Here is a 21,439-nt window from a genome sequence, read left to right on the forward strand (position 1 = left end):
ACTTCAGAGAAATTCATATCACTTCTTTAGGGTAGGAAGCATTTTAAAAATTATGTTTGGGTTTGTACAGGTATACCGTATGGGTATCCCACAGCTGGGAATTTAGAGATGTAGAAATAGTATTTCTGTGAGACAATTAATTGTAGAAATAAACACAGCAACAATACCTGGTCAATCTTCACTGCAGTAGTATTGGAATCAGTGGGCAAGTTTGATCTCTCTAGGTAAAATGTCCTGCAAAAAGGCAAGGAAGGACTACATTAGTTGGTGTGTCTCATTTCAGGCACATGTATGTATACTATCTTGTATAAAACATTTGAGAAGTCTATGCTAAAAATCTTGTACTTCAAGATCTGCTTTCTTATCGAACCATTTTGACTGCAGTAATTTAAAGAGTCTGTACTAAAATAGTCCAAATCCCCCTTTTAATGTAATTTTAGCTCTGCACAAAATTCTAAAGTCAAATTAGATGGGAATTTCATCCTGTACAGAGCGCTACTTCAGAACGAGCTTAACTATGGGAAGAAAATTAACAAGTTTCCCACACAATGAGGATCTCCAAAAATCATATTTGTACAAGGAACGGAGTCTCTTTTTCATTAAAAAAGTATCTTTTTCATTAAACGTTAAGGTCCTTTGCAAGGAGCGCTCTTTTCAATGTCGTTTAAGGCAAAGGAGAAGCATGAAGTACCTGAGTTTACGGTAGTATTGCTGCACTTTTTCAAGTGAAATACTGTTCATTTGCTGTGGAAGTTCTTCTAGAGATGAGCCACCTGGTTGTGATTGCCCCTCCATACTCTCCAGAGCTGAAGAAGAAAACATTTTACTAAACTTAGTAGTTTTCTTTTTATTCATTTATTTATCTGTCTATCATCTCACTGCCTAGCAAATGACCGTGCGATCACGGCAAGGCTGACTCTGTTACTGCATAAATTTAATGCATTTCCCAGTATGGGAGTATAGTGGTAATATCATAAAAGCTAGCTTCACAGAAAGCAGTTCTATCTAACAGTGATTACTGCCCACTAATATCCCCTTGAAGGAAATTTCCTGTATTGCATTTTGGTGTGAATATCTGCTTATCAAGCCAATATCCAGCCCAGGTGATTCTGTCATGTGTATGCTTTTAAATGCACTTATCTGTAGCCTGGGAACACTTCCTGATACCATACTAGATCAGATTGTCCATTTAGTCCAATATGATGCCTCTATGGCCTTTACAGGAAGGCATAAAAAAGCTCCAAATGGGCATATCTTGTTCTCATGACTGTGTCTTATTCCAAAATCTAGCACTCCCCAGGTCCTCCTAGAATAGAAACATCTGCTTCTTAAATATATCTGTAGTTCTCAACAGCATTATGTTAAGAGCTTCATGGTCATTCTTTATTTTCAATCTTTTAACATCATCAAGTTAGCTTATTTCGCTCAAGAAAGCTTTTTATAGACACCTTTTGAAAAGAGCACTGTGTGCAGTTTCAAGCTTCCCCCATTCTGAAACCGAGAAGGCAGCTTGGAGAAGTAGTAGCTGTCAAGATAAAAGATAACCTTCAAGGCCTGACGACTTCCTTCAATGTGGTAGAAAACATGAGCATCTGGAGAAACAAAGATAAAACACTTGCTGCTTTACCACAGTAGAAGAAATGTGAAACCATTGCTCTCTGAGTTTGTTAGATTATCTAATGAGATTTCGTATCTCCATTAGATGAACGAGGGAGAGCCTTTACTGAGAGAATGCAGGCTCTGAAATATTATACTTAAAAAGATATACAGTTAACATAACCTAGCATTACGTTTGATGCTAATACAATAAACATGGTTAATAATTAAAATCCCATCTTATTTCACGGCATCTTATAGTCAGTAAACATGGAGAGAGATCTGGCAGGGTGGAACACAGGACACAGAAGAGCTGGGGAGAGACAGTCCTTCTACTTTAGGTAATGTGCAAACATCTCTCAGGAACTGTTCATCATCTGTCATATCTACCTGCATGCGAAATCACACTGGTAAGGTATGCTGTCACAGACCATAGTTACAAATCACAGAACGTGCCAACAGCATCCCACTACATCAGTCCTGCTTTTTATGCTGTGGGTTTGCAGTGGTAGCTGAGGGAATGCAACAGTGCTTCAGAGAAGCTGCTCACTGGTCTGCAGGTGTGACATGGTGTGCTATATTCATAATCATGGAGGATATTAACCCATAAAACAAACAAGAAAAAAGGAGCTTCAAAGAAAGAGAATACTCACTTGCTACGAGACTTTCATCCAGCTGCTTGAAATAGACAGCAACTTTGTCCAGTTCAGTCAGAGTGACCTGGATATCTTCCAGCATGGTACGCTCCTCCTTCTGTAGAGGAAAGGACCAGATATAAATAGGTTATAATCTGCCAGAAAAAGATCAGTGTCAGGAAGGTATAGTTGTTACAGGCATGCTTTGGTTCAAGAGACCTAGAACAGAATGCGGAGCTTTCCAGTAACTCCATCCCAGCCAGGTAATTACTAATGGCTCTTTAACTTTGTGATACAAGTTTAGCTACCCTTTGCTTAGATGTCATTTGATGGGAGTCACAGTGAGTAGAGAGGATTAAGGAGTGAATAAAATTGAAAGGATCTCTTTCTCCAAACGTTATACCTACAAATGTGAAGAACAGCCTCTCGGTTGCTGCGAAATAGATGTGCATTCATTCCATACAATGTGAAGACATAGTAGTTACATATGCATACAGTTTGGATTGTATTTAAAAAAAACCACCCCACACTCAATCCACAATGCTTACAAAGTCCAAAAAAAAGTAATTCCTCTACAGTGTCAGAGCTACTTGTCTTTGTTTATGCTCCTTTTTTCTTAATATTTTTAGAGTTAAGGTAGCTTATCTACTGTAGCTGTGGCTTTTCTGTTCATTAGGTGCAGATGAACTGTGCAAGACCAGCTCCTCTCCTCCTTAGACATGGTCCCTCAAATACCAGCACCACGGAAGTGAGACCTGCAGTCTATCGAGTCTGTAAAAGCATCTGGTGTTATGAACAAAAGCCTAGATTTTCATGTTGTCCAAACTCTTGAAATACTCAGAACTTTTTCACCTATTTGTTGAAATGTGTGTTTTCACCAGAAGATGGCAGGCCACGCACGTGTTACCAACAACTGAGTGGTTAAAAACCTCCCTAAATGCAGCAGCATTACTCCAAATACAAAGACAGATTCCTCTAGTGTTCTAGTGTGACAGCGGGGCCGGTATTTGTGAGGAGATGAAAATGATGGGATATGGAATATTGACACATGGTTGTCAGCAGCGGGAATCCCCAGAGATTGCTGTAGTGAGAGTCTAAACATGCTGCTAGAAAGAAGGGCCCTGACTGTGCTGCGAGTGGCAGAGAAGCATACAGGGAAGTGTGAGCAGACCCAAGGGTGCCACAACTCTTCATCTTACCACAGCGGGGGAGAGAAGAGACTGGTAGTTTAGTAAAACACCAGTGGCTGCTATCTGCTCCAGCCACTTTCTGCTGGCGTCTCTGCTGCTCTCTTCGTATTCCCCGTTGTTGTTGTATCGATAGTTGAGAGCAGCCAGTAACTGCTCTGAAAAGGTGCAAATAGCAGCCACAAGAGACTGACAGAAGATGGAATCACGTCTCAGCTGTAGCTCAGTATCTGCCAGAGAAGGGGAGAGAAGCATGAAGAAGTCATGAGTATACTTATATTTAATCTCACTGCCAAAGAAGCAGTTCGCACGCGCGTCTGTGTGCATGACAATTGGTTTCTGCTGTAGCTTTGCACAGACTTAACAGATAACCTCTATTTGCCGTGTGACCTGGGTATATGGCATACACCCAGCATACTCAGCAGACAGCATAGCTGGAGTACACGCATGTTTGAAAATTTTCTAGTCCACTTGACTCTTTATTACTACCTCTGCCATCTGCCTGCTCATTCTTCTGACTGGGAAGAGCTGTAACTCCTTAGTGCCATATCCGGACCGGTTCCCTTCTTTTGGTGTTTACAAACGCAACAGAATTCTTGAAAGAAGGTATCTGCCATTACTTCTCTCCTGGGCTTTATTAGAGATTCATCTTCCCCCATCTGTCTGTATTTTGTGGTCTTCCCATATGCTTAATGCATTAACTGGGCCTGCCCATACGGGACCAATTGGTTTACGTTTCCTGGGAGAATTTCCCCTGTGTTAACTTTGCTTCCAGTCCACCTGCCAGGCAGCCACATGCTGGTCAAATCAGCCTCGTCACACTTAAGGGGATTGCAGGCCAAAGAGGCACATGAATAAGTGAAGAGCTACTTCCTAGGCACCCGAGGTTCCCTCAGCAGGCACTGCAGTACAGCAGCCTCTCATTATCAAGGCACCGTTACCCAGAGAAAGAAGCAGAAGACATCACCAAGAGGCTATGAAGACCTGGATTATTTTTATAAAGCACTGAACACAACAGACCGACTAATACACTCCAGGCCCTGGGCCATATTCTCAACTTAAGGGCAACCACTCTTCCTAGCAGTACAGAGGTGTACTGCTGGAAGTAAGGCAAAGAGAGCTTAGGACTGCCCTCAAGGCAAGGGAATCCCTGGTGTCATAAAGCTGCCTTAGCCAGTTCAGTGCCATCTGTTCCTCCATCCTTTCCAGAGGATGTTCATGGAAATGCTGCAGGGGATGGGGCGCAGGAGAGACTTAGGGAGTCACTATGTCTGCTATCAGTAAAAACAGCCTTTATGGGCACTAGACTGATGCCACAGGCTGGTTTGGACAGACTCATGGACCAGCCTTGGCAGGAGCTGAGAATTGACTTAGAGCCATATAAATATCTCATCTTCATTCTATGAAGACTTGAGAATCAAATCTGGGACCGTGAAATAACAACAGTCTATTCCAGCTATTCATTACCTCATTTTCAAACAAAAGTACACCAAGTCAGTGTTTCAATTACAAAAAGACTGCATGTGCCCTTCTGGGAAAGGCCTGTCCCTTGATCTGTGAGCACAATATTTTGTGCATGGTAATGGAATAATTAATGATGTCCACAGTGTATTTAGGTTCTGCCTGCACATTAAGGCTCTTAGTCTGCTCCTGGCTATAATTTCAGTATTCACAATCCTAACTCCTAACATGCCTGCTCTGTTTGGAAAGATGACAGAGTCCATGGTCTCACAGAAAGTTGTGCAATAGGTCTCATTTTTGCTGCATGTTCTCACCACAGCAGGAAACAGTAAAGGCCATCTGGGAAGGAGGATTGTACAAAGGAAAAAATGAAGACAGTAAAAAAAGAAAAAACAGTGCTTGTGAAACATCAGCAACCAGCCAGGTAATGCAAGAAGCCTACAGTGAATTGAAATAATGTAAACTGAAGAACAGGTGTTAGATGCATGGAAAAAAGTTGCCCTACATGCAGAGCATGAGAAATGTTAGCATCAAATGCCAGGGAAAAACCTAAATGCTAAGGAAAAACATAACATTCTGATGTATGCACATGCATGCACATAAAACTGCAAGTGTTACGGACTTCTGTATAAATGATGTTTTGCAAAAAATCAACCTCCCTTACCTGTGCATTTTAACAAGGCCAAAAGCAGCTGATTCTTCCCATCTAGAACAGCGAAGAAAAGGAATGCTTTAGTCACCATGATACCAAGGTAGATTTGATTACATTTGGTTAACAGTCTCCTCGTTCCCGTAATCCCTGACCCCTACGTGGCCATTTCTATTTACTCTAGTAGTCCTTACTCATACAGACACGTTAATGACTGAAAAAGAAACAAGGTGTAAATCAAAGAGTTTTACAGGCTAAATGCTCTTTTAACTATCAGGAATTATTTGAAACAAATTGCACATGTAGGTGAACGCCTAAGGAGGTGATTGCTGCTCAGTAAACATCAGATTCAGCTCAACTGGACTGCAATGGTTTAAGATCTTGTAGTATCTGATTAGACTATTATATTGGAATATACCAAGCATCTGTCTCTTCCTTTTCCAAAAGGGCTGTGAAAAGCACAGGGAAATAGATCAGTCTGATATCAATCTGTCTGAATGGGCTCAAGAAATGAAATAAGGGAGAGAAAGTTCTTTGGAATTGCTGCACAGGTGAGATTTTAACATACAGCACTGGGACTCTGCAAACAATAACCTGTTACCTGTTCTTCTCCAGTGCCCAGTACAGCCCTGTTACAAACTGAGATAAAATGAACTGCTAGACTTGATTAGATCAAGATCTTTTCTCCCTGAGGCTAATAACATAGCTTTCCTTATTTACAGACCTTCCACATGTTTTTGTATGATTTCAACAAGGTTCTTGATGCGCAGTGGAAGGTTCCATGGATCTTCTTGAATGCTGGCTTGAATATTATTCCGGCACCTAACTGTGGTTTCTTCTTTCTGTTTAAATTCTAGAAAAAAATGGAGTTTGTTAGCCATTAAGGAAATGCTACAGAGCTGAGAGTGGCTTGTGTGTTATATTGTGTATACAGATGAAAGCAGAGATCTAATACAGAAGGAAAAAAGGCTATTCCTATAATCTCTTGATCAGCAGTCTACTAGCATTGTTTTCAGGATTGTGGACTAAAAATCGTGTACTTGGGTGACATGCACAGTGAAGGAAGCTTTGCACTACTCAGAAAGCACAGAATTCCCTTCTGTTCTCTCTGCCTTCCATAATGTGCAGGCAGCTCTGTTGGGTAGATCTAGAGTCTCTGGCTGTGCGGAATCAGATCAACTTTTTGACTGCAGCTATCACATCCCATAATACTGATGATAAGTTATAAAATATTCTGCTTTTTTTCACATGACAGAAGCTAATTTTTTAATTACAAAGTAGAAGATTTATTTTCCATGACTTAGCTATGTAGCTAAGCCAAATACCCCATTGCTGGTGATAAAATGCATAGGCAGAGAAACACAGAAAAACTGTGCCAAAAAAACTGCTCATGAACAGAAATGAGATAGCGTTCAAATTTACATCCATCACTGAAAGATGTCTATGGTAGCTATTAAACAGACACTTTGGTCCAGGATTCCAGCTGAATGTAAGCAGGGCTTGTCTGTTCCTTAGTATAATGAATGTGGGAACATCAGTTAACTAAAAAACTCTCTCAGTGTAAATAATCTAGTTTCAATAAATGAGACTCTGTTTAGGCAAAATAAAGTAAAGGAAGCGAACACAGGGTGTCTGTTATTTCTTCATTCAAACAGCACATGGAAAGACTAATGTATTCTACATAAATGTGAATGCGTTTGTACAGATGAGTTCACGTAAGAGAACTTCATAGGAGTTATTTCTGGAGTGGGGTGGGGGGTGGGGGAACAACAGAAAACAAACAAGCCAGAAAAAGCTCTCTTCTAGAGTTTGTGTCTGTAACTTAAAAATAGAGCTTGTCAAAGGTTGGAGGGGAATGGCATGACTGCAGCACCTGAAGTATAGTAGGAATAGTAGCAAACATTTCAGATTTCAAATGGGAAAGGAAATGCAGCAAATGTTCAGAAAATAGAGTTCTGTGTATTTCAGTGAGAGAAGAAACCACATCCTGAGCCCCAAACCCATTAAGACTGAAGTCTCATCATGCTCCCTGAGGAAAAAGAAAACACAGTATCATTTGTTTGCTCTCTGTGGGAATCAGTTTTCAAAATAAGTGTCATGTGAGGATGAATTTACTCTGGCAATTATCCATCTGAAGAAAAGCAAACTCAGGCAGAACCTTTTGGTGCCTCAGATCTACAGTGACCAGCCCCTCATCAGCTTATCAGAGTGCTCATTTACCTTGTATCTGACCTATCTCTACCTCACACATTTTGAGAGACGTATCTGTGTTCGCATCAAAGGATAGATTTGAAGAATTGTGAAAGAGCTTTGAGGATTCAGCAGCGTGTAACAGAAAAGTGTTCCATCTGTTTCAGAAGGAATTAATGTGAAAATGACCTTTCAAGGATGCAAAATTTTGATGGCCATACACAGTACCTACCATTAATGTATGACTGGGTAGGCTGCGTAGTTAGGTAACTCTGTGTGGCTGTATAGCATACGTATATTCATGTTAGGCTCTTAAGTCCTAGCAAATCACATTATTAAATACAATAATCCTTTTTTCTTTACCTTGCAAGCTGTGGTCCATTGGAAAGTGCTTGGTTTCTTCAAAGGCCTTAGTTATTACTGGTCCTTTTAGAAGTGCATTGATTGCGTCAACCTACAATTGGAATGTTTTCAATCACTGTTAGTAAGACCTGCAGAAGAAAATCTGAACAGAACTCTTGTGGGAAAACGCAAAAGGCATTACACTACTTGTATTTTGGACTGATTTCTCATGGACAAATAGCATGAAGACTTTCTAACCACAAACTGGCCTCAACAGCCTCTCACACTGAATACAGCATTTTGCACAATGATGACCTACATGCTGATGACCTATAAGATAATACAAAACAGTTCTCTGGTGCTATACACCTATAAAGATATCTGTTAGCTCAAGTTGCTAGGACTCTCCTGGGATCTGTAAATGTGATCCATTTAGAGCATACAAAGCATTAGAATTTTGTTCACCTCTTCATTTTTTTTCATGAAAGCTTTTTTTCCATTAGTCTGATGCCTGAGATAAGGCAGGTCAACCTTGCTTAAATGACACAAGGCAACTTGAATTTTGACAGAATTGATTCCTCAAACTGTCCTGTAATATACTTGCTTACACTGTACCCCAAAATCTCGATAGTTTGCCTTTGCTCAAAATACTATTTCATTCAACAATTTGATACTTCCAATTTCTTGTATTGACACTGATAAAGATAAAGCAATTCTGTGTAAGAGTAATGCTTTACATACCTGGTTAAAAAGATGTTCCAGACAGCCATGAAGTTTGTCTTGCTTGTCTAAAGGAATCCTCATATCATTGGGAAGCTCATCTCCTAATAAAAGAAAGATGAAAAGCTTATAACTGTCTTACAAACGTAATTTGTGGTGAGGCCACAGATGACACAAGCACACCTTCACACTGGAGTGGGTGAAAAATGATTGCTGCTTTCTCTCTAACTCACAGATCAAAACACTCATGACTTTCATATGATGCAAAAGGTCCAATAACCAAAGCAGCTTATCCCTGCCTAATACCTCTTCCATATTCCAAATTTACTGTGTTCATTAGGAAAAAAAGAAACCAAATCTCTATCTTTATGTTCTTGTGATTAGTTTGGAAGAAACCACATTTGTATCTCAAACATGCAAGTGCTTATAATCAGCAAAGACTTATCATCTCTACTAAGGGGTCTGGTATGAGAAATATGCGCATAACCTATGCATATACTCACCTGATCCCATCTCATCGCTGCCCAAGTAAGAGCTATTACTCCGTACACTGGTGTACGACAACACCGAGTCCCGGTTACTGTTACACTCACTAGAAAGAAAAGCAAAGAAGGCACTGTAAGAGGATGTCTTCTTCCATTTGTAGTGACCCCTCAGTGCTTAATATATAGCCTGGATACTATAAATAATGAAAATGGACCTCATCTGGGTTGCATCATTAAACATGCTCTATGAGCATCAAGTAGGGGAGAATTAATAAAAATCTATGAGATTGAATCTCCACTAAACTCAACATTTGTTGCCAATTCTCAGGATATTACAGCATCCAACTCCAGCATATACTGAAGCTGCAGTAGCACAGATAATGGAGATGGGAGAGGAAATATAAGGAACCGAATCCATCAGAGAAACAGGCACTGCAGATCCTAAAACTATCTCAGGAAGCAGAGGAGTCGCTACAGTTGGCTTCACACCAATGTTGGCTCATGCACACCTGAAGAATTCTAGCATGAATCTCCTCAGTTTAAAGGTCACTTTATACTAACCATAACTTAATAAAAGTAATCAAAAATGCTATGGATCTCAGTCTGTCCCCATCCAATTAAGTGACGCAGTGTTTTTAATGGTACAACCCCAAAACAAAGCCTACAAAATTCTCCATGTTGTCTCTTCCTCTGTTCTTAGTTTAGACTGAGATGAGAGAAAAATATAAGACCAATTGGAAGAACCCTAATCGGGGTTTTTGCCTGTCCTTTGTTAAACTTATTATTACAGAAATCTATTTTTTCTGAAGAAGATCAATACTTATGGCAACTACTCTGCTGTACAAACCCTTATGAAATTTGAATTACATAAATGGTCCTGGAGAAAGAAGCATGGCTAATGCAAACAAAATAATTTCTTATGTGTAATTTGCTTATTTTTGTAGCTCCTCAGTAGTATTTCAGATCAAAAACCTGTTCCAGTGCCCCATCGCCTTCATAGTGAAGAATTATTTATATATATATATTTTAATATATATATATCTGCACATGCTTAACTCTCTACCTCTGTCTAATAAAGAGAAGACAGAATAATCTTTCTCATCTTACATTTATGTATAGAATTTTGGTACAAGTGACAGACCCACAGAGACTGCTTGTGATGTCACTCGGTTACCCAGAATAGATTAGTCTCAATAATAGAAACAGTTAAAACTAAACAGCGTTCATAAATGGGATTCCTATTAACAATGAAAGAAATCCAGCACACTTCCATAAAAAAAGCTTCAGAGAACATGCGCAGATTTAAATCTAGCACAATAAATAGATGGCACAGATCTCAACACTGAGTCCTGGTTCTGTTTCTTTACTGACTTCATATTTGCCGTCCTTGGAGTAGTTCAATACTCAACTGGACAAGACCCTAAGCCACCAATCTTGTTGGATTTGTTCTGAGGGAGAGATTGGACCATGTGGACTCCAGAGATCCCTTCCAATGTAAACTGTTCTGGCTGTCATTTCTGCAGTGCTGCATGAATGTAATATATTACTCCTTCCACTAGTACAAAACCAAGAGCAAATAAAGAATCAGGCCTGTAGTGTAGAAGTTTCAAAGACATGTCATTCATTCTGGTTTCTCTAATCCTCCCAACTCACTGTAAAGTGTCTTTACTCCTTCGTATAGGCAAAGCCCTATGGCCTTACTATAAATGTAAAAATGGCCTATTAAGGATGTAAAATTGCAATGGTCAGACATGACTGCAACTTGTTGTCCCAATTCTTCTAAAGCTGAGTTTCCAAGTATTTCCTCCCAGGAAAGACAGATTTGGAGTGTGTGATATTTCCTTTGGTAGCAAATATTCCCGGAGAAGCAGCAGTCAATCATGTCCCAAAAACAAGGTTTTGAGACACCTGAATAAACATTTGCATTTGTGGTTTCAAAGGCCCATTAAGAATAAATACCTCAAAGTCTATTTCTGTTTCTCAGTGTCTTAGACATTTGGGGAACTTGTTTGCAGAACTGAATGGAAACATTCCCTTATAATAGCAGCTGTTATAAGACCAAGCAGTCTGCAAACTCTGCTGAGCTTCTGTAATTTCCAGCTATACGATATGGAAAGGGAAACTCACGCTAGACCTATTTTTTTTTTTTTTAAATTTTATCCTATTTTCTATAAGCAAAGGTATTTTGGCATTTTTACGAGAAAAGGTTTTCTGCTGTGAGCGTCCATGGTAATAAATGTAATGAAATAACTAGTGAATACTTTACTAATGAATACAGAATAATTGACTGACTGGAAAATAATGTTATTTCAAATAATCAAACTCAGCATAAACTAGTTCTAACCATTAAGAGGGTTAGGGCTGGGGTGGTATTTTCAAGGGACTGTGGGAGTTAGATGTTTAATTCCTGTATGTTTCTTTGGAAAATAAACTTAGGGGATGCAGAGCTGACACCATGACTGATACTGGATGTAGTCTATCTGGAAAACCTCAACTGAGACTTCCAACAACTGTCAAAAAGCCAATCAGGAGATCTTAAGATTGTTCTGATGGTCATCAGATCAGCAAAAATCCAGTGTCTACTGAAAGTCTGTCAGGTCTGCTGGGTTTTGGTGCTTTCTACTACTATACTGCTCGTTGTGATGTGAGCAGCACAGTTCAGAACCAGGCAAACCTCAGCCCAGATAGAGAATTCTAGATGTTGTAGTTAAATAAAGCAAGTGCAGCAACCTCTTATTTGATCTATAATTCTGTTCACATAACCCCAAGAACAGAAGAATTCTTGAGAACAGAAAAGGTCCAAGAAAACACTTGTAACAGGAATGAAGATACACCCTGGGGAAATCTGGACCTCCACTCTGCTAGGAGGACTCACATGGCAATTCATCACTCCTCATCACAGAGCCACACAAAGAGTGGTTATCCTCATGGAACAGCAAAAGATGCACACTTGTGTCAAGACTTACAATCTAGTACTCTTCGATTGCTTCCTTTTCATAGATCTTACTCCACGGACACTGTTCAGATTAAGATCACATGAAGTCCTTCTGGTGAACCATGGAGAAACGCACCATGTTCATTCACATATACCACACTTTGGAAAATTGAGATTGATACCTGGCCATTTTAATCATGCAAGATGTACCCACTGGCATATATAAATAGTGGATAATCTGATCTAGAAAAGAATCCTGATCTATCAATTTGTCATCTACTACTACAATATTGAGAGAAAATGAGACAAAGATGAGGAGAAAAGCTGCAGGTACTACATCATAATTTTAGCAAGGGTTCATGGGGCAAGAAAACCCACACAAGGTCCTCCTCCTTATTAAGTCCATACCTGGATTAGAGCTTTGAAACATTCTGTTAATAAGGTAAAAGCGGCACAAGCTTCAGGCTAACCTGTAGGAGTCTCTGAAACTCATTGTGTCATGTCCAGAGTCTTCCTGGTCCTCCTCAGAAACTTTGAAACAGACCTTCTTGATTCCACCATGCTCGGCTTTGTCAGGATCACTCTCTTCTGTTCCCAGGGAAGGTGGAGATGTCTCCTCAGTAGATGGTGGCTCACAGGCACCACCTTCTGTAGGTTCTGTTATGGTGGACAGAAGTCTGCAAAAGTAAAACATACAGCTCTCAGGGACTGGTGGGTGGTCTCACAAATTAAATATAATGACTAAGGTTGGAATTCAGCCACGTGAAATCAAAAGCAACCCTGCCAGTATTTTACATGGACTACAGCTATCTAAAATCGCAAGCTCTGAAAGTGGTTCACTGAAATCCATGAATTTCAGCTCACAAAAGGTCCTGTTTACACAGGTACCCTACCAACATAAGGTACAGCTTAATCACTATAACTATGGTGGCCTGAAAGGGCTCTGGTTTTGATTCACTGAAGTCCTCACTTTTTCCATCCAAGGCACTGGGTTTCTCCTCTGGGGCACTGTCTCAGCTTGCTGGTTCTACCCAGCAGGTACCACCCTTTCTTAAATATGTTTGAGCCAAGCCTCCATGTGCTTTACAGTCAGTTGAAGTTTTAGTGTACTTGGCTGTTGTTTTTTGTTACTGGGATTCCTGGAAGTGGCTGTGAGCGGCTTATGGCAGCTTATGGCCTTCTCCCTGCTACCAAAACCCAGTTACGCACAATACACAGACACATTACTCAAATCCTTCATTACTACTACTAGGAGACCCATGATGAAAAAACGAAAAAGACAAAAAAAGGAAAGGAAAACATAGGTGCTGTAGAGAAAGCTGCCTGAAAACACAAGTGTTGCTTAATCTGTTTTATGACAGACAAAATCTCAAGGGTAGGGACTCTATCTATATGGAATTCCAAAACTGCTGTTGGCACCAGATAGATTCTTATATTGGAATATATAGTAAACAAAACAGTGGCTGTTGAATTCAGGTAAACTTATTGCAGCAAAGGACAATAACATAACACATTGGTGGATCTGCACAGGAGTAGGTTTGACACAACCAGCAAGGAGCTGTAATGCAAATGCAGGTGTGAATAGGTGAGTATGAGTATGACAGTTGGGGCGGGTAGGCACAATGTGTTTTCTGAGGTTAATGCCTCCTTTTAATGAGAATTGCTCTCTGCAGTGCATATGGGATTCTTTACTCACTTATTTATCTGAATGACATATTGCTTCATTTCCTTCACTGCAATGTCAAGTTTGTTAAAAAGGTGCAAATATGAGTCCTGTATCTCCCGATCTTCCTGTTTCAGCAGAAAACTGAGTCCCCTTTCTTCCTGAATTGTTCCTCCATTCTGCTGGCCAAAGCTACCATTAAGGTCTCCATCTTCTGGGGTCAGACATCTCCAGGATGGTGCAGCCATAGTGGTGATGCAATGTTGAGTGTATGAGACTGGATTTAAGGTACCTACCAAACATTGAGGGGTGTGGTTAGTACAGCTCTCATGACTTTCCCTACTCCATCCCAAGTAATGATAGTTTAGGATAGATGGAACTTTAACATGAAAAAATTAAATTTCATGTAATTATTTTCTATAATTACATTCTATGATAAAAACATTCTTTAAAAAACCCCAAAACCAGAGAAGGTTGTTGGTTTTTTTCCCCCTGGTATGCCAACTAGATGTTTTGAATTTACTGCAGTCCAGAAACAGGCTAAATTATGGACGTAAAGACAGCAAGTGACCACACATATACTCGTATAGACAACTTGGTAAGATGCTAAAAGCATTTGTTGAAATGTTAATGAATTCAGGTTCTCAGGAGTTGGTCTTTGTTACTATTCCAGCTTTACAAACATTTACACACACACACATATATATGTATAATAGAAATAGGATTATGTCCTCACAGAAGACAAATAAAATTCCTTTTCATTTAAAAATGCTGACGTTTTGGTATGGTACTTTGCTAACCACCTTAGCTTGCATTAAAAATACTATGGAATTCTAGTATCTTCAAGCAAGCAGGGCTTCTTTATTGACCTCATTTTGAATACTCAATGCCATTCTTCAGAAGACTGGTTAAGTCTACACTTCCCTCTGTCTCTTCCAAACGTTCCTGCACTCTGACCTTCACAAGACAACGAATCAGAAGCATATTAGGTGAGATCATGATGAAGAAATGTTGGAACTCAGATAATCAGACTGTAGGACAAATGCTATGTAGCAGACATTTAGCAGAAAATAGATGCCCTTGACAGAGTAGAGGCTTTCAGCTCCAATGCATAGAATTTATTTAGTAAAGACAAAAGAAAAAAGCACTACTATCTGATTGACTCTTGTTTTCCTCTGAATGTAGCCTCTGTTCACAGTACTATCACTAATATTAGCCCCCATTCACTTTTCTTTTACTCAGTCGCGTCTACTAAGTGCAAACAATATTCCAGGATGCTTAATTATCATGAGATGACCACACTGCTTAGCTAGTAAAAACATCTGACCTGAAGCCTTTCTATGCTTAAAGGCATTACTATTTTACAACACAAGGAGGTTGTCATTTTACTGTAAAATTTTAAGGAGGAAAAAAAGGTACTAGCAACATTGTGTTTCTTTGGAACTTATTTTGTCCTTGCTAAGCAGTGAAAAGACACAATTTTTTATGCAGATAAAATCAGTATGATTTGAAGGTTAATTATCACCTTGCTCTGGATCAAGACCAATGATAGAGGGTTTCCGTCCAATGCGGATGCTGAACGACCTCCCTGCTGAGGTAGTATTTTTGGGGTATGATACCTCCATGAGGTTAACATGGCAGTTGGTGGGGCAGAAATCCATGCTGTTGACGGAATGTGGTTCCATGATGGCTTGTTTGAAGGCTGGGCTCACCTTTGTTTTCAACTCATCTGCAAACTGGGAGAAATAAAGCAAGCATGTGCTACTTCCCTTGCAAAAAATTTATGATGCAGTACAGGCAATCTTTTTCTTTTCCTGCCTGCTGTTCCAGAATTACGATTTCTGCTGCAGCTGGAATAACCCATTTTTTAAAAAAAAAAAAAGCCCATACAACAACAAATTAAAGTGATTAGCTGTGCCTTCTAGGACTCCTTTTCCAAAGAGCTCAGGTAACTGCACAAAAAAGCACACATAGTTTGTCTGCACTACGATACACTGTACTTACATTCATGTTAAATCAGACACTGATCATTCTGTTGTCATATTTATTCACTGATATGGTGGAAAAGAACTTGCAATAACATGTTTTAAGCCACAGCTCTGACAATCTGAAAGGAGTCATTTATAGATAAGGTCCTTTTTCCTCAAAACTTGCAATTTCAATAACTTGCGGAGCTGTTTTCATGCCTCTAGGACAGCTACCTCTAAAGCAGTTTGGATTCATTAATAAAGAATACTAAGACACAGTTATCACAATGATGTATTGTCTTGAGACTTCACCGATTACTAGTAGTGTTGTACCTCTTGGTAGTTCGTAAGCCTTCTGCTAATGCTTTCCAACTTAGTGTCACAGATTTGCCGGAATTCATACTGGGGCATGGTGGCCACAGCACTGCTTAGGGATATAAGTCTTTTGCAATTCCTTACAAAGTGATAGTCCTCTGCAGCAAAGGCCTCTAAAATCTAAACAAAAAGAGGATGTCAATGCTATGAGACTTGACAGTGAGGGAGAATACAGTTTTCTTCCATTGAATAAGTGGTAAAGCCCCCATGTTGTCATGGTTGCATAAAGCTGCCTTCAGAACAAGCTGCCTTTAGTACTACCCATGGCTCACTACCATGTCTAATCCACAGAGTCATAAAACATTTCTCACAAATTTTTAGAGTAACTGAAATGGATCAAAACATCCACTGTGCACTGTCAAATTTACCTGCTCTGGCATATTTTCATGGGACACAAAAATAATGTTACTGGGACGTGACAGAAACATTTACTATTAGCTCATTATTGTGACAGACGACCAAAATACTAAGAGCACTGCTGCTTCCCAATAGCAGCAGTTCTACTTGCTTCCTTTAGTGACCCATCCAGCCTATCAGATGGCAAAAAGCTGCTTGATTTTCTTCCAAGGTAAAACAAATTCTTGCCTGAAAAGATTAATCTTGAGTATCAGCAAAGAGTATGTTACCAGACAGATAAAAGCAAGAATTCCACAGCTGAGGGCTCCCCTCCCACTACCTCAACAGCTGAAATCATGGAAGCATTTGCTCACTTGCTCATACCAAACAACCTATTACAACTTGGTGCATTCTAATGAAGAAAACTCCCCATGTGCTACCTCATCCGAAAAGCCAAGCCAAGCTACCAGAGAAATGCATATATTATCAGCTTCCCTGTTCTGTTTTTTAGGAACAAAGCTGGTCGTGTGTGTTTTCTGGTACCTTTGCAGTGAGACTGAAGCAACCTTTTGGTTCCACAATTTTCTCCAGGACTAAGGATTTGATTCCTGCGCTGCTGACATATTCGTATACCACTCCATGCTCCAGGTGGGTGTTATCCACAGTCAGGCTAATTAGAGGTGTTTCTTCACCAATGATCAGTGGAGAGCTGATGGCCTGTGGTGTCTGGGCTGGAACCAAAATAACTCATTAGAGGTGTTTGGCAGCACACATGAATACAGGCATGCTTAGGGAAAAGAAACCCGTTGAGCGGTATTATCAAATGCAAAGACACAAAGACACAACCTGTGGCTCAAGGAGTCTCTGAACCATACACTGCTAGAGGCTGGGAGAATATTCTGAGGAAAACATTTGCTGCTGACCACTACTGGAGACAGTGCTAGAGGTTTAGACAATCCACATGCTCCAAACCACATTCCGATGTTCTTCCTGTGTGCGTGCACACATCTATGCACAGGACACTACTTCTTAGTTCTGTTCAGCATTCAGACAGACCCCAGGAGAAGCTTTCAAAGGGAAGCGAAGTATGTGTTTATTGTTATTGGTCTTTGCCAACCTTAATGATTATATGTTATCTCAAAGTCCTGTTTGAAATGACCCTCTAGAAGACTGCCATTTTCCCGTCCAATTTTGGGAAATGCTCCAGATGTATTTTTCTGTGCAGCTATAAGACTGAGATGGCAGAGCAGGGGCACGGTGAGGAGATAACATTTTTTACACACAGCAATGGTCTTGTCACCAGAGAACAAATTTAAGTTATTGTCAGATTGAGAGTTGCCAGGGAATTGCTCACATGCCTCTACCAAGGCACTGGTCCAGCTGTTCCACCGCAGAGCTGCACTGTTTGACCGTTAGATTACCAGGCTCACCAGACCTTAGATGGGATCTACAGCAATGTGCACCTGTTCCTGGAGAAGTTGCCAATGGCATTCAGAGAGTCCAGGCTCAGTCCTTTGGATTGAATCTGGCTTCAGTGCTCTCCTCTAACATATGCTTTCCCAAATAAATTCTCAACAGGAAGGTAAAGCAGTGGTTTTTCTGAGTTCCACTTCTCTTAGTTGGAGGAAATACATCCACAGCTTTTGCTGACACAGTGATGACATGCTCTGAAAACTTGCTCCAGATCAAAGTAATTTAAAATCTTCATCTTTATTCTTAAATCACAGAAAACATAGATTAGTCTAGGTGGAGTTACTTGCAGACCTTCCCTCTCCAGCTGCTACTGCCCGTAAGTTCCTGGTTTGTCGGGGCTACCAAATGATTAAAAAAATGCTAAGCCTTTTCATTCCAGAAACTGTCTCTCTTGTAAAGATCAGAGAGCCACAGGGATATGATTTCCCTGTGTATCTCAATCTTTTCTTCTCCTGAATAAACCGCAGCATACGAGTCCTTCCTCTGGCAGACCTCATCCTATTATAAAGCTTTACAAAGACAAGATATATTCTTCAATAATAGTTACACTTTATATTTTGACTGCAATTTTCCTTCCAGAAGCCCCTGAATCTTCCCTAGGTTTCCATCCCCCACGAGAATCTTTACCTGATTCCTGTTGGCTATTTTGAAAGGGATCCAGTTCTGCACCTCCTTCCAGTGAAGAGTCTTCTTTGCCAGAATGACTGCCATTCAGATATGCAGTGGATGCTGCTTGCTGAACTCTGTCCTCCTCAGCATCTTCATGTGTTCTGTACACCCACTGGTACAATCCCTTTTTCAAGAGATATAGGCTTCAGCTATGACCTCAGTAAAAATGCCCGATCTCTGTATGTTTAGACCACAAAGGTGAATCTAGCTATCAATTTCATATATTATAAGTTGGCTGAAATATCAACATTCCCCCAGCTTTCCTCTGAACTTCAGAGAACATAAAATCTAGATCAATATCTGGGCAAAGCTCTAGTTTTAGCAATAGTTAATAATATTTAGTACTATATGCAATGTATGAATTGGCATACGTACTATTTGTAGATGTTTTGCAACTATACGCAACTGTAATCAGCTCTCAGTTATACTAGGACCTTGGCATGGGAGTAAATAAGTCAAGACACACACATGTGTAAGTTGATTTTCTGAGTATTTAGTAAAGCATAAAAGCACAGAAGAAGGGGAGGAGAGAGGGAGGGCAGGAATTAATGTACTTCCTTTGAGGTTTTGTATTCATACCAGTGCTTCCTGCTGTCTAGTCCTGTAGGCTGTAAAGTGCTCCAGAACTTCCATATAATTTCCATGTGTTGCATTATTCCCATTAACTTTCAAAATACACTGCCCTGGATGAAGGCCTACAGCTGCAGCCTCAGAACCTGAAAAATCAACAGGAGAGGAGTTAGACAGTAAAGCCATCTGGCTGTGGAAGAGAAAATTGGAAAGTTTGCAAAGGGTTTCTGGTTAAGAAGAGTAAGAAGAATCACCAAATCACAGGTTGGAAGGGACCTCAGGGATCATCGGGCCCAACCTTTCTGGGAAGAGCCCAGCCTAGACAAGACGGCCCAGCACCCTGTCCAGACGCCTCTTGAAGGTGTCCAATGTGGCCGAGTCAACTCCTTCCCCGGGGAGATTATTCCAATGGTGACTGTCCTCACTGTGAAAAATTTTCCTCTTGTGTCCAACCAGAGTCTCCCCAAGAGCAACTTGTGTCCATCCCCCCTTGTCCTCTCCATGGGACTCCTTGTAAAAAGGGAGTCTCCATCTTCTCTATAGCTGCCCCTTAAGTACTGGTATGTGGGGATGAGATCCCCTCTGAGCCTCCTCTTCTCAAGGCTAAACAACCACAGTTCTTCCAGCCTATCCTTGTACAGCAGCTGCCCAGTCCTTGGACCATCTTGGTGGCCCTTCTCTGGGCCCCTTCCAGCCTGTCCACATGTTTCTTGTATAGAGGGGACCAGAACTGGACACAGCACTCCAGGTGTGGCCTGACAAGCGCTGAGCAGAGTGGGAGAACTAGAAAAAGCTAGTTGAACGTTGTCATGCTTCTGCTACTAAGTATTCTGAGAGCTTCATCGTATAAGGCAAACATCATGCATCTATCCTTCATATTTTCAGTGGTGCTGGGTAAAACTGAGATCTCCTAGACCTAAATGTGTTCATGCTAGAAACTGAAATTCCTGTTGGAAATAATTTGGGATTCTTACATGGGTCTTCTAGCCTTATGATTACATTAGCTGAGGTCTTGCTTAAATGTAAACAGTTATATTTGTTTCAGCTTGTTGCACTTGAAAGATACAGAACGCTTGCATGTTACACAATTTGTTATGGTCTAAGAGAAAGACTATGAAGTATTTAAAACTACAGTAAGTCTAGAGTGCAATAACTAACTTCAATGGTTGTATTCCAGGTTCATGTGAACAAGAGTCAGACCCAGATCCAGCTCCTAGAAATCTACTGTTAGGGTGGTTAACTTCTTTAAGTTAATAACTTTATTATTTGTCAGTGTATTGACATTGGCATTGACAATTTCACTGACAAATTCCTACAGTTTTATTCCAAATGTAATTTGTCTTTTGCTAACAAGTTCCTGAAAAAGGAGAATCTTTCTAGCTGGCACTTACAGACTGCTTCAAAGTGGTTATAGGTGCTGTTATGGGAGTGTAATAAATGTGTCTCCCTGAGACCATTGTTGCATTTGAGTGCTGCCTGTTGTCCATATACTAACTGCACATATTGGATATATGTATTTGTTCTGAAGGAAGTGGTGCATGTCTGAAAGGTCATATTTTCTGCATCTGCTGAAAATAAAGGTTAGAGCTGTGCTTTATTTGCAGCTCAGTTCACATTTCAGTTACGGAAGTAGTAAATATCTCTGTCAAACTGTGTTTCCTCTTTTTAAAAAGACCAAGGAAAGCAGTTTGCCTCTATCTTATATTGGTAATTTATAGCAGTATAAGCCAATGGAAAGGCAGAAGTAGTCTTCAAGTCTTATATCGTACTTTGTGATGTCCATTAAGAAACATGGTCTGTCTACCACCCTGCAGATCCCACAGCACATTCACAATTGCAGTGATCCAAACTGTGGCTGACCACAGGCAAAAATATTTAGGAAGCAACAGAGAGCATTATACTTCAACTTCTTCTCAGCCACCTTGGTTTTTAATTTTTATTGCCTGTGACTGTAGAGCTGTATCTTAGGAGTCTTAGAAAAAACAAGGTTAGGATATGACTATGCGAGCACAGTTGTAGCTTCTAAGAGCTCAGATGATGCTTTCTGACAAGGCTTTCCACAGTACTGTGGACTGCAGTATCCCCAGGTTTCTTCTACTATAGTATTAAGTTATTCCTTGATTTGTGTTGATGGGATTAGTAACCCAACACTCAGCTCACAAAAATGATACCATTTTCTTAGACCA

General features: G+C 40.3%; 1 protein-coding gene across 2 annotated transcripts in view; it reads right to left on the reverse strand.

Moving 5' to 3' along the window:
• PREX1 (phosphatidylinositol-3,4,5-trisphosphate dependent Rac exchange factor 1) overlaps positions 1 to 21,439 on the reverse strand; it is a 178,082-nt gene that overhangs the window by 10,518 nt on the left and 146,125 nt on the right. For both annotated transcript variants that reach the window (XM_064465159.1, XM_064465158.1), the window contains exons 20-36: positions 19,263 to 19,399; positions 18,642 to 18,807; positions 17,085 to 17,272; positions 16,164 to 16,325; positions 15,389 to 15,599; positions 13,897 to 14,155; positions 12,671 to 12,877; positions 9,284 to 9,372; positions 8,802 to 8,884; positions 8,082 to 8,172; positions 6,253 to 6,381; positions 5,544 to 5,585; positions 3,431 to 3,648; positions 2,250 to 2,349; positions 1,449 to 1,592; positions 692 to 806; positions 168 to 234 (exon numbers count right to left, since the gene is read on the reverse strand). In XM_064465159.1, the coding sequence (XP_064321229.1) occupies positions 168 to 234; positions 692 to 806; positions 1,449 to 1,592; positions 2,250 to 2,349; positions 3,431 to 3,648; positions 5,544 to 5,585; positions 6,253 to 6,381; positions 8,082 to 8,172; positions 8,802 to 8,884; positions 9,284 to 9,372; positions 12,671 to 12,877; positions 13,897 to 14,155; positions 15,389 to 15,599; positions 16,164 to 16,325; positions 17,085 to 17,272; positions 18,642 to 18,807; positions 19,263 to 19,399 (2,408 nt within the window). The remainder of the gene's footprint in view (positions 1 to 167; positions 235 to 691; positions 807 to 1,448; positions 1,593 to 2,249; positions 2,350 to 3,430; positions 3,649 to 5,543; positions 5,586 to 6,252; positions 6,382 to 8,081; positions 8,173 to 8,801; positions 8,885 to 9,283; positions 9,373 to 12,670; positions 12,878 to 13,896; positions 14,156 to 15,388; positions 15,600 to 16,163; positions 16,326 to 17,084; positions 17,273 to 18,641; positions 18,808 to 19,262; positions 19,400 to 21,439) is intronic.

Source organism: Phalacrocorax carbo, chromosome 14 (assembly GCF_963921805.1).
Source record: "Phalacrocorax carbo chromosome 14, bPhaCar2.1, whole genome shotgun sequence".
NCBI classification, from domain to species: Eukaryota; Metazoa; Chordata; class Aves; order Suliformes; family Phalacrocoracidae; genus Phalacrocorax; species Phalacrocorax carbo.